The following is a 13,158-nucleotide window of genomic DNA, read 5'->3' as shown; positions in this document are numbered from 1 at the left end:
ATACTCTGAAGTTTAGAAGAATGAGAGGTGATCGCATTGAAACATATAGGCCTAGAAATTCAGTATAGCCACGTTTGGGGCGCTACAGCTGGGCGGCCGCTAAAGTTTGCGCCCGGCGCAACTTCGCGCCACCTTCGCCGATATTCAGTGGCATCGCCCCAAGAGGTTGCTGCTGCGCTAAAACAGGCGATGCACGACTATCATTAGGCGCTAAGCCGGCGGCCCGGGGCGATACCCCCGAGGGCGGGCGCAGCGCAGGTGCGGCGAGTTGCTGATTGACAGCAGACACTCTGGCACTGGTGAGCTCTTAAAGGGGGAGGGTGGATTTGTTTGCCTGCCACGCCCTGCACACTGCAGCCCTGAAGCAAGGCCTGACCACTGCTGCTTGATCTGTGCAACGCCCAGGACTATGGAGAAGGCCAGGGAGAGAGCGCAGCGCTTCAGCGACGGTGACCTGAGGGTGCTGGTTGGCGCAGTGGAGCACAGGCGCCATGTTCTGTTCCCTGAAGGTGGCAGGAGGCCACTGCCCAGCGCCTATCGGAAAGCCTGGAGGGAGGTGTCAAACAGGGTGACCTCCAACAGCGTGGTTGCCAGGACTCCTGTGCAATGCCGGAAAAAGTTCAACGACCTCACTCGGGTTGTCAGGGTGAGTACCCTTTCCAGTGTCCTCCTCATCCCTGCATGTGCACCTCAGTTTATGGGCAAAGGGACCTGAAAGCCCTAATGCCCAGCGCTCATCCAGCAGCTATGGGACTGTCATGAAAATCACTTGCACATTCAGCACTTTACACGCTATTCGACCATGGGAGGCAGTACAGCCAAGGTCAGGGCTTCACACAGTCAGGGCTAGTCCACCATGGGAGGCAGTGCAGACAAGATCAGGGCTTCACACTGTACTTAGAGGCCGTCCTTTCTCTTGCAGGCCAAGGTGGCGCACAACCGGAGGCAGCAGCGTGAGACCGGGGGAGGCCATCCTGACTTCAAACAGCTCTCCGACCTGGACCAGCATGTGGAGCGCATTATGTCAGGCCGGCTGATTGGCCCCGTCGCCAGTGGAGATGCCGACCCTGTTCTGGGCCCCAATGGTAAGGGCATCACCTTTTTGACCTCTCTCTTTCCACTTGCGCCTCAGAACAGCATCCTTTGCCACTGTCCGACCAATGCAGTGCATGGCAGCACTCATGCCTCCCTCGCTGCCGCCCGTCCTCACTCTAAAGCAACTCTTGTGCCTCCCTGCTTTCAGATGCTGAATCGCCAGGTGAGGAGGCGGGCCCTCAACCTGGCACTGTGAGTGAATCGGAGGGCGAGGAGGAGGAAGAGGAAGAGGAAGCCGGACCATCACTGCCACCCTCAGCCGAGGCAGCCCATGGCGATGATGGGGACACGTCTTCCCTGGAGGGGAGCTGGGGGGGGGGAAGGGTCGGAGGAGAGTGAAGCTCCGGGGCCCAGCGGCCTGCAGCAACGCGGGAGGGGTGGGGAAGCTCGGCGGACTTCTCCCCGGAGGGCGAGTGCAGCCTCCAGTCCTGCGACGGTGAGCGCAGAGGAGGTGCGGCTCCTAGAGGAAATGGCCGCCCAGGCTGAGCGCAGGCACACTGAGCTCATGGCTGCAGTGGCAAGGATGCCTGACTCCATAGAGTCACTGTCAAGGAGTGTGCAGGGATTCGGGGCAGCACAGGCGGCTTCTAGCCAAGTGCTCAGTCATGCCGTCCATTCACTGGCTGGTGTCATGCGGACACAGACCAGGGCCACACGGGCACTAACTGCTGCCACCCTCGCTGGATCGGCCAGGCATCGCCAGGGCACTCGCCGCGCCGCAGCAGCCCAGCAGTCTGTGCTTCAGCAGATTGCTGCGCATGCTGCAGTGCTGGCCCGTGCGAGTGCCACTGTCTCAGGCGACCAGGGAGTACCTGTGATCTGTCAGGTTGGCAGCATTCCTGCAGCCGACACTGCCACTCCTCCATTGCAGCTGCCACCAGCCGCTGGACAGACTGCTGCCGCACAAGCAGAGTTGCAGTCAGCAGCCGGCCCCTCCAGGGCCAGAGCTGGTCCAGGCCGACCCCCAAGGGCATCTGCCGTCTCGCCATCTGACCCTCAGCAGCCTTCCCCCAGCCTTGCTGCAGCCACTGGGGTCCCATTGAGGAGGAGCTGCAGGGCGGGCAGGGGCCAGTCACGGATGCGAAAGGCATCACCCTCGCAGGGCAAAAAGTAGAAGGTGTGCCCAAATGTTTTGTTTCACATGTAAAGGCCGAGACTGTTCGATTTGTGTTTTTTGAAAGGCCGAGACTGTTCGATTTGTGTTTTTTGAAAGGCCGAGACTGTTCGATTTGTGTTTTTTGATAGGCCGAGACTGGTCGATTTGTGTTTTTTGAAAGGCCGAGACTGGTCAATTTGTGTTTTTTGAAAGGCCGAGACTGGTCAATTTGTGTTTTTTGGGGGGGCTTCTCTCCATTAGTTTGTAATGTGGGAAGGGCAAAGGTATCAAAGTAATAAATGTTCTTAAATCGCACTGTCCGTGCTTTCTTTTGGAAGTCCTGGTTGCCCTGCTCGGCTGAGGGCTTGTGGAGCGGCTACATTCATCTTGTGCCATTGGCACAAGCCATTCCCTGAGAGGGGGCCTAGAACCGACGTTCAATAAGCCGCCGATGGGCGGCCCTTGCACTTTCTGCCTCCCTCCTGTGCTGGTCCTCCTCCTCCTCCTCCTCTGGTCCTCCAATGTCTGTTGGCAGTGGCTGAGTCCTGCGGATAGCCAGGTTGTGCAGCATGCAGCACACGACCACGAAATGGGAGACTCGCTCAGGCGAATACTGTAGGGCTCCTCCGGAACGATCCAGACAGTGGAACCGTTGCTTCAGGACGCCGATTGTTTGCTCAATGATGTTCCTGGTTGCTTGATGGCTGTCATTGTATCCCTCTTCAGCAGGGGTGCTGGGCGCACGGAGCGGGGTCATCAGCCAGGTGCACAAAGGATAGCCTTTGTCCCCGAGAAGCCATCCTCATGGGTGAGGCTGGGCCTGGAACATGTCTGCCACAGAAGTCTGGCGCAGGATGAAGGCATCGTGGCTGCTGCCTGGAAAGCGGGCATTGACAGCTAGGATGAGCTGCCTGTGGTCACACACCAATTGCACGTTGAGCGAATGGTAGCCCTTCCGGTTGCGGTAATCCTCGGCATTCTCTAGAGGTGCCCGCAAAGCCACATGCGTGCAGTCAATGGCGCCCTGCACCATGGGGAAGCCCGCTAATGCTGCAAAGCCCATTGCACGCTGTTGCTGCTTGACAAGGGCCATGGAGAAGGAGATGAACTGACGTCTCCTTCTGAAAAGGGCATTGGTCACCTGGCGGATGCAGCAATGCATGGCAAACTGGGAGATGTTGGAAATGTCCCCAGTAGCGGATTGGAAGGAGCCGGTGGCATGGAAGTTGAGAGACACCGTCACCTTCACTGCCACCGACAGAGACGTCCTGCTCCTCAGATGTGGCTGCAGATCTCCGCGAAGCAGGTGGCAGATCTCAGTGACCACCACCCTTCGGAATCGCAGCCTCCGAACACACTGCTCGTCAGACATGTTCCGATATGAGAACTGCTGGCGGTATACCCTGGGTGGGTAAGGCCTCCTTTGCCGACGCCTGTTGCCCCCTCTCCGTCTGGCCATGACTGCCACTCTCTCACGGCGTCTGTGAGCCCTTTGAATGCAATGGAGAAGGCCAACGTTTGCACCCATTGCAGCCCCCATTATATGTTTCCAATCAATGATATGGCTCTGAAGTTAAAGACAAGTGGAAAGCTGTGGCCTGAAGCCACAAGTACCTGTGCGAGTGTTGAGCCAAACCAGAAAGCTCTCTACCTTTGTCTCTCTGCAAAGATCCGTCTCTCACAAAGAAGGAGTGTTGCAAAATGGCTGCCTTTTCTACTGCAGGAGGAGTGCCCTTTAATTTGCGCCCCCCGCGGCGACTGGGAACCGTTCCCCTCTACTAGTTGCTAGGGGCGCCAGGCGCACAATAGGCCGGCGCCACTGAATTTCTGGTTTGGGGCGCACAAAGGGCGTTGCACGATGAAATGACGTCAGGATCTGCGCGCGCAGCTGAGCGCGCGCAAAGGCTTTGCGCCACCGCTAAATCTTAACTGAAGTTGGGGAGAGGCGCAGATCGCGCTGCGCCCGGCCACTAGCCGCCTAGCACCCCACATCTCCTCCTCCTAAGGCGCTAGCGGCTGGCGCAAACAACTGAATTTCTAGGCCATAAGATTCTGAGAGAGCTGACAGGGTAGATGCTGAGAGGTTGTTTCCCCTGGCTGGAGAGTCTAGAACCAGGGGTCACAGTCTCAGGATAAGGGGTCGGCCATTTAAGACTGAGATGAGGAGAAATCTCTTCACTCAGAGGGTGGTGAATCTTTGGAATTCTCTACCCCAGAGGGCTGTGGAGGCTCAGTCGTTGAGTATATTCAAGGCCAAGATCGATAGATGTTTGGACTCAAAGGGAATCAAGGGATATGGGGATCGGGCAGGAAAGTGGAGTTCAGGTCGAAGATCAGCCATGATCTTATCGAATGGCGGAGCAGGCTCGAGGGGACGTATGGCCGACTCCTGCTCCTGATTCTTATGTTCTTATGATAGTGAGGCAAAACCTCCAGCATCTATGAAGAATCAGTTAGATACTGGGGAAGTGTTGGGTGGGGTGGGGGGAGGTGGAAGGGGAGGGGGAAAGACCATAGGATCTTTCCAGATGGATGAGCTAAGATAGGTCACATAGAAACATAGACGATAGGAGCAGGAGTAGGCCATTCGGCCCCTCAAGCCTGCTCCGCCATTTAATGAGATCATGGCTGATCATCCAAATTCAGTACCCTGTCCCTGCCTTCTCCCCATATCCCTTGATCCCTTCAGCCTTAAGAAATATATCTAACTCCTTCTTGAATATATTTAATGAATTGGCCTCCACTGCCTTCTGTGGTAGAGAATTCCACAGGTTCACCACACTCTGGGTGAAGAAATTCCTCCTCATCTCTGTCCTAAATGGCTTACCCCTTACCCTTAGACTGTGACCCCTGGTTCTGGACTCCCCCGCCATCGGGAACATCCTCCCTGCATCTAGTCTGTTCAGTCCTGTTAGAATTTTATAAGTTTCAATGAGATCCCCTCTCATTCTTCTAAACTCCAGCGAGTATAAGCCCAATCGACCCAATCTTTCCTCATACGTCATTCCTGCCATCCCAGGTATCAGTCTGGTGAATCTTTGCTGAACTCCTTCCATGGCAAGAACATCCTTCCTCGCATGGTCTTTCTCACCCCTATCTGCCGTGCAATGAGGCTTGTGTTTAAACACATGAATCAGTGGATTACTAACCTGGAGCGCCTTTTGCAGCAGCCGATTGTCATGAATCCCTGTGATTTCTCGAAGTTGGCTGATGATTAAGCAACTGTTCTGGGGGGTGAAAAAAAGAGAAAGGTGAGGTGAAAGAGAGCAGAGACCAGCACGTTTCCGATGCTGCGCAGATGCTGAGCCCACGCAGTTTCCAAAGTTACCGACCTGGATTACTGGTCGAGGATCAGAACGCACAGAACATAACTGGCCCTGATCTCAAGACCTCGGCAACCAGATACCATAACTTCAGTTAACCTTCTGATTTCACAGGTTCATTGACGTTACAGCACCAACGCAAGGCCATTAGGGGGCATTGTGCTGATGTCTGTTCTTTAAACATCTTCAGCTCTCTACTCTAAACCCGTTTACCTTTACCACATATACTTTTCAACTAATTATCCAGTTACCTTCTAAATTGTGCAATTTCCTTTAACACTACAAGGAAGAACTTGCATTTCTACGCTCTTCACGACCTCAGGACGTCCCAAAGCGATTTACAGCCAATTTAATACTTCTGAAGCGTAGTCACTGTTGTAATGTAGGAAACGCGGCAGCCAATTTGCGCACAGCAAGCCCCCACGAACAGCAATGTGACAATGACCAGATAATCTGTTTTTAGGTATTGGTTGAGGGATAAATATTTGGCCAGGACACTGGGGGCGAACTCCCCTGCTCTTCTTCAAAATAGCGCCGTGGGATTTTTTACATCCACCTGAAAGTGTAGACGGGGCCTCGGTTTACCGTCTCATGCGAAAGACGACACCTCCGACAGTGCAGCGCTCCCTCAGTACTGCCCCTCCGACAGTGCGGCGCTCCCTCCGTACTGCCCCTCCGACAGTGCGGCGCTCCCTCAGTACTGCCCCTCCGACAGTGCGGCGCTCCCTCAGTACTGCCCCTCCGACAGTGCGGCGCTCCCTCAGTACTGCCCCTCCGACAGTGCAGCGCTCCCTCAGTACTGCCCCTCCGACAGTGCAGCGCTCCCTCAGTACTGCCCCTCCGACAGTGCAGCACTCCCTCAGTACTGCCCCTCCAACAGTGCGGCGCTCCCTCAGCACTGCGCCTCAGACAGTGCGGCGCTCCCTCAGTACTGCCCCTCCGACAGTGCGGCGCTCCCTCAGTACTGCCCCTCCGACAGTGCGGTGCTCCCTCACTACTGCCCCTCCGACAGTGCAGCGCTCCCTCAGTACTGCCCCTCCAACAGTGCGGCGCTCCCTCAGCACTGCGCCTCAGACAGTGCGGCGCTCCCTCAGTACTGCCCCTCCGACAGTGCGGCGCTCCCTCAGTACTGCCCCTCCGACAGTGCGGTGCTCCCTCACTACTGCCCCTCCGACAGTGCAGCGCTCCCTCAGTACTGCCGAGTGGGACGTGATCCCACAAACCTCTGACGCAGAGGTGACCAAGTGAGCCACAGCTGACATTTAATTTTCACAGCAGATCTCTTACGTGACACATAAGGCCCCGATTTTAACCCCAGGTGGATTCCCCGCTCAGGCCGGAGCTCAAATGACAGTCGGGTCTCAATGATGTCATCGGGCTGCAATGTGCAGATGTAAACAAGGACCCTGTTGGCTCCGGGCACCTGTCCTTCACAGCCCGAGCAGGAGAGCAGCTTAAAATTACAGATGTTGCCATCACGGCAGCTTTCGGACAGGTAAGAGCCGCCCACCCGCCAGGTTTCTGCTGAGCGAGGAGGGTTAAAATCACCCCCCATCATAATCCATACACACATCATTTGTAATCCCGTCATCTACCCACACTGAGATTTCCTGAAAAAAATGTAATTCATTCGTCAAGCACGATCTTCCCTTTTCAAATCCATGTTGGCTACTCCAATTAGCCCTTTACTAAGTGCTCAATTTCTTTGTGGCTGTTAGAGTTAAAGGTCAATAATGTCTTGTACTGAATCTAGTTTTCCAGCCCTAGAGACTCAGGGACAGTGTTGTAACTCACAGTGTTATTAAGAATCAATCTTCTTATACAGTGCCTATATTGTTTTTCCAATGACGACAAAGACTGCTCGCTACACTTTCCTTCACTCTGAATGAAGCTTCTCGGATTTTCTGTCTTTCTTTATAGACACCAATTGTTTAAAGGAACTGAAGGCACTCTTTCCTCCGCCCTAGAGTAAGAGGGTTTGTCCGACCATTAAGGAGTATTTTCTGCCAGTCCTGAGCCTTGGACCAGTCGAACTTTACACTCCTGCTGTTTTGATCATTTTTGGTGGGTTTTTTTTACTAATAATATACTTAACAATGGACACCGCACTCCAAAAGGCAATTCAATATCTGAAGTGCTTTGAGTCATTTCAACAATGTGATATTCAGGAGAAACTTCTTTACCCAGAGAGTGGTGAGAATGTGGAAATTGCTACCACAGGGAGTGGTTGAGGCGATTTTGGGTGAAGCTCGATAAACACACGAGGGAGAAAGGAATCGAAGGTTAGGCTGATAGGGTGAGCTGAAGAGGGGTGGGAGGAGGCTCGTGTGGAGCATAAATGTCAGCATGGACCCTGTTGGGCCGAATGGCCTGTTTCTGTGCTGTATGTAATTCCATGGTATGGCACTATATCAATGCAACTTTACTCTTATTTCTTTAATGCCTCATCACATGGTAGAACACTCCTGTCATTATAAAACAGGGCATCCTCCGACATGGTCCGAGCAACTCCTGCTCCTGCTCCGATTTTTCTATGTTTCTATAAAAGGCATCAAGGGGTATGGGGAGAGCGCGGGAATATGGTATTGAGAGAGAGGATCAGCCATGATCATAGCGAATGGCGGAACAGGCTCGAAGGGCCGACGCCTGCTCCTATTTTTCTATGTGTTCTATGTTTTTTCTATGTGCGGCCATACAGATCGAGGGAGGGCTCAGGTTCGATCCCCAGGCTGGGCTGAGTCAGCTGACCCATGCCAGTGTAACGGAGGCTCGACGGTTGGACTCGGTATCACGGAACGACAGAGGTGATCGGCGACACTTGCCAGTGTCCCTGCTGCTGATCACGAGTCAGTGACGAGCTCACGGGCTGCCGTGGGACTGTGTGCTCCAGTAATCACACTCACAGGCTAGGCGTGCGCGGGAAGATTAACCCTTTCAGAACGCCATCAGTGTCCCAGAGCCAAACCCCAGTAAGAGTCGGCACCTTCCGATGGGGAGTGAGGAAACGTGGACAGAGGATGAAACACAATGTGCTTTGGTTGCAATGTTAAACGTAAATGGTTTAAAATGCATTTACAGTCAACTCTTAATTCAAAGTTACTTCATTCAACCCACAACCTTCTGACAGAGGCGAGAGCGCTACCAACTGAGACTCTGGTTGACTCTGCCTTGAATATACTCAATGATTCAGCATCCACAGCCCTCTGGGGTAGAGAATTCCAAAGATTCACAACCCTCTGAGTGAAGAAATTCCTCCTCATCTCAGTCCTAAATGGTCGACCCCTTATCCTGAGACTAGAATTGATTGATTGATTCCTGGGATGAGAGGGCTGTCCTATGATGAGAGATTGTGTAGAATGGGCCGATACTCTCTGGAGTTTAGAAGAATGAGAGGTGATCTCATTGAAACATACAAGATTCTGAGGGGGGATTGACAGGGTAGATGCTGAGAGGTTGTTTCCCCTGGCTGGAGAGTCTAGAACCAGGGGTCACAGTCTCAGGATAAGGGCTCGGCCATTTAGGACTGAGATGAGGTAGAATTTCTTCACTCAGAGGGTGGTGAATCTTTGGAATTCTCTGCCCCAGTCTTTGAGTATATTCAAGGCTGAAATACATAGATTTTTGGACTCTGGGGGAATCAAGGGATACGGAGATTGGGCGGGAAAGTGGAGTTGAGGTCGATGATCAGCCATGATCCTATTGAATGGCGGGGCAGGCTCGAGGGGCCGTGTGGCCGACTCCTGCTCTTATTTCTTATGTTATCAGCTGGTTTGAGATGCACGCCACGGTGAAATAGCCCGCTGATACGCACTGTATCAGTTCACACAGAAGATTGACCTCTAGGGTCATAATTCAGGAGTGAAGGCATTCAGGAGAGGGAGGGAAGAAAATTGACCAACAAAATGCTTCGAAGAGGGATGTACTTTACACAGAGTACTCACCTCTAACCTTTCCACCGCAGAAACATTGAGTTTTCAAGCAAAGCTATTAAAACATTTATAAATAGATGGCCAATATTTATCCCACAAGCAACACCACAAACAGATTATCCAGTCATTATCACATTGCCTTTTTTTGGGATCTCGCTTTGCGCAAATTGAATGCCAAGTTTCCTACATTACAACAGTGACTACATTTCAAAAAGTACTTCATTGGCTGTAAAGCACTTTGGGACATCCTGAGGTCGTGAAATGTGTTGTATAAATGCAAGTCTTTCTTCTCTTTGTTATTAAATTTTCCAATTGCAATTCACATCGTAGATCATAGAGTCTGTGAATCGCACTAGTTTCCTTTGGGTAACAGAAGCTAAGACGGTGGGAGCTTTCTGGCACTCTGTCAATATTATGGGGAATCCCTAGAAAAGCATCAATATTTAGAGGGGATCCCTGGGAATGTGTCAATATTATGGGGAATCCCTAGAAAAGCGTCAATATTTAGAGGGGATCCCTGGGAATGTGTCAATATTTAGAGGGTATCCCTGGGAATGTGTCAATATTTAGAGGGGATCCCTGGGAATGTGTCAATATTTAGAGGGGCTCCCTGGGAATGTGTCAATATTTAGAGAGGATCCCTGGGAATGTGTCAATATTTAGAGGGGATCCCTGGGAATGTGTCAATATTTAGAGGGGATCCCTGGGAATGTGTCAATATTTAGAGGGGATCCCTGGGAATGTGTCAATATTTAGAGGGGATCCCTGGGAATGTGTCAATATTTAGAGGGGATCCCTGGGAATGTGTCAATATTTAGAGGGGATCCCTGGGAATGTGTCAATATTTAGAGGGGATCCCTGGGAATGTGTCAATATTTAGAGGGGATCCCTGGGAATGTGTCAATATTTAGAGGGGATCCCTGGGAATGTGTCAATATTTAGAGGGGATCCCTGGGAATGTGTCAATATTTAGAGGGGATCCCTGGGAATGTGTCACTGTTCGTATGGGGTCCCCAGGAGTGTGCCAATATTTACGGGGGTCCCCAGGAGTGTACCAATATTTACGGGGGTCCCCAGGAGTGTACCAATATTTACGGGGGTCCCCAGGAGTGTGTCAATATTTACGGGGGTCCCCAGGAGTGTACCAATATTTACAGGGGTCCCCAGGAGTGTACCAATATTTATGGGGGTCCCCAGGAGTGTGCCAATATTTACGGGGGTCCCCAGGAGTGTGCCAATATTTACGGGGGCCCCCAGGAACGTCAGTATTTAAAGGGGGTCCTCTTCACGAAAAAAAGTTTGCTGTATGTGATGTATGGAGCAGCGGGCTTCACATTAGCATTCAGTCTTCACTCTCCATACCTGTGGTCTTACTGCACGCAGATACAATTGAAAACAGTTTTTAAAAATGATAGAATTTTCAACCTTATCACAAAGGATTATTTGATTGAATTCGAAAAGTATATTTAAATACAGCGGAGTTCAGGAGGGCAACTGCCAACGAGCTCCTTGTATGTGCCATCAGAGGCGAGGATGGAGGGGACAGAGAGGGCGGTGGAATGAGGTGGTTACATTCGAGAAAGCTGGGGTTGTTCTTACCATTTCTTATGAACTTAGACTAGTAGCAGGATTTGGCTGCAGAAAGGAGATCTTGCTTGGGGTGATCAGGTGAAGCCAGGTGTTGAATTCAATAGCGCAACTGCCCTGTTTATTAGTTTGCAGTTTACAAAGGGTTACGTGAGCAGGGGTTTGCTACATTATCCTGACGAATGATAGACAGTTGTCAAGGGTGGGGTGCGCAGGGCAGTAGATAGAGACATGAACCACACTGGGGAAGACCCACAGGTTCCCCACAGACAGCAAAATGCCGGTTCAGTCGGATGAGGCTTTCGAAGATTATTCCCATTATAAAAAAAACCAAGATACTTTTTATTCATAATATATAAACAGCAAAACAGCAGTCATTGGTCAGGTACAGTGTGCCCTTTACAGCAGGCATGTTATTAGAACCTTCCGTGAAAAATTGCTCCAAGAGTCCATCAGAGGCTAAGAAAAGCTAGGCGCCCGGCAGCAGATGCAGAATCTGTTTACTTCTGCTCAAGAGCCAGGCCATATGCTATCAGACATATATGGAGCTAATCACAGCAAAGGGCTGGCAACAGAGTTATTTTCAGCAGGGTCATGAATGCCATTTCAGTTTTCCATTCCGCTTCTCACATGACACATCGCAGAGGAAGGAACTGTTCAAGATATTCTTCATGTGAAGCACCGAACGCCAGCCTAATTTTTTCCTCAATCCCTCTGCTCTTCCGAAGGTGCCGATTCTGGTTGGGGAAACGGGTCCAAGGGGCAGTGGCCTTATATCTTTTAATGACTGATGGCTGTAAACGCCCGTTATATCCCGGACTCGATTGCAGCCACACTCTGCTTTGTGCTTCTTCATACAGAATATGCTCCAAGAATGGGCCGTGCAGTGGGGACATCTGTATTTCGCTTCTTTAGTGCCGCATGTTCACGCCCCGATAGTGAGATCTTTCCTTTCACAGCAACACGTGGTACCTCATCCAACTGGCCAATTCTTCATGAGTGAGCTGAGTCAAGGAGCTATTCCATCATGTGAAGAGTAACAGCCGCGTTTGGTCCTGCCGTCTCACCCAACATCCAATCACATGCATCTACCGGGGGACAGCAGTCAGGAGTGGCCTTATGTTTTCCCCACTCTCTGTGGCCCAGTGCTCCTGGGAATAATTCCTTCTCCAAGCTTCTTTTTTTTTTGGGGGGGGGGGGGGGCGGGAGGGGTGAGAGGGAGTGGGGAAAGAGAATCAATACCACATAATGTCCACAGGAATAAGGATGTCTTGCTGCAGTTGTACAGGGCCTTGGTGAGACCACAGCTTGAGTATTGTATGCAGTTTTGGTCGCCTTATCTGAGGAAGGATGTTCTTGCCATGGAGGGAGTTCAGCGAAGATTCACCAGGCTGATACCTGGGATGGCAGGAATGACGTATGAGGAGAGATTGGGTCGATTGGGCTTATACTCGCTGGAGTTTAGAAGAATGAGAGGGGATCTCATTGAAACTTATAAAATTCTGACAGGACTGGACAGACTAGATGCAGGAAGGATGTTCCCGATGGCGGGGGAGTCCAGAACCAGGGGTCACAGTCTAAGGATAAGGGGTAAGCCATTTAGGACAGAAATGAGGAGGAATTTCTTCACCCAGAGAGTGGTGAACCTGTGGAATTCTCTACCACAGAAGGCAGTGGAGACCAATTCATTAAATATATTCAAGAATGAGTTAGATATATTTCCTAAGGCTAAAGGGATCAAGGGATATGGGGAGAAGGCAGGGACCGGGTACTGAATTTGGATGATCAGCCATGATCGCATTGAATGGCGGAGCAGGCTCGAAGGGCCGAATGGCCTACTCCTGCTCCTATCTTCTATGTTTCTATGAGCTGGGTGCTCAAGTCTAACAGACAATACAATAGACATGTCTCAAAGTTGGAGAGAGTGGCTCTCAGCGCCTTGGCCAGCTTTAAAAATGGAGTCTGGAGTAACAATCTACACTGCTTTTAATGCAACAGAACATCTCAAATCATTGCATGGGAGGGGTAAGATTTGGAATTGGAGTTAGAGGAGGCAACAGACAGTGTGGGCAGGGTGGGGTAGGAGATGGAGCAAGGCGGAGGAGCATAAGAGAATTCGTAAGTGATC

General features: G+C 51.5%; 1 protein-coding gene across 4 annotated transcripts in view; it reads right to left on the bottom strand.

Moving 5' to 3' along the window:
* usp28 (ubiquitin specific peptidase 28) overlaps positions 1-13,158 on the bottom strand; it is an 87,900-nt gene that overhangs the window by 57,610 nt on the left and 17,132 nt on the right. For all 4 annotated transcript variants that reach the window (XM_085967787.1, XM_085967788.1, XM_085967789.1 and 1 more), the window contains exon 2: positions 5,341-5,418. In XM_085967787.1, coding sequence (XP_085823913.1) covers positions 5,341-5,418 — 78 coding nt within the window. The remainder of the gene's footprint in view (positions 1-5,340; positions 5,419-13,158) is intronic.

The sequence above is a fragment of the Somniosus microcephalus genome, chromosome 26 (assembly GCF_052327205.1).
Source record: "Somniosus microcephalus isolate GS21.2 chromosome 26, FLI_Smic_1.0, whole genome shotgun sequence".
NCBI classification, from domain to species: domain Eukaryota; kingdom Metazoa; phylum Chordata; class Chondrichthyes; order Squaliformes; family Somniosidae; genus Somniosus; species Somniosus microcephalus.
The sequence above is the reverse complement of the archived record's forward strand: the minus strand, read 5'-3'. Positions and strand labels throughout refer to the sequence as shown.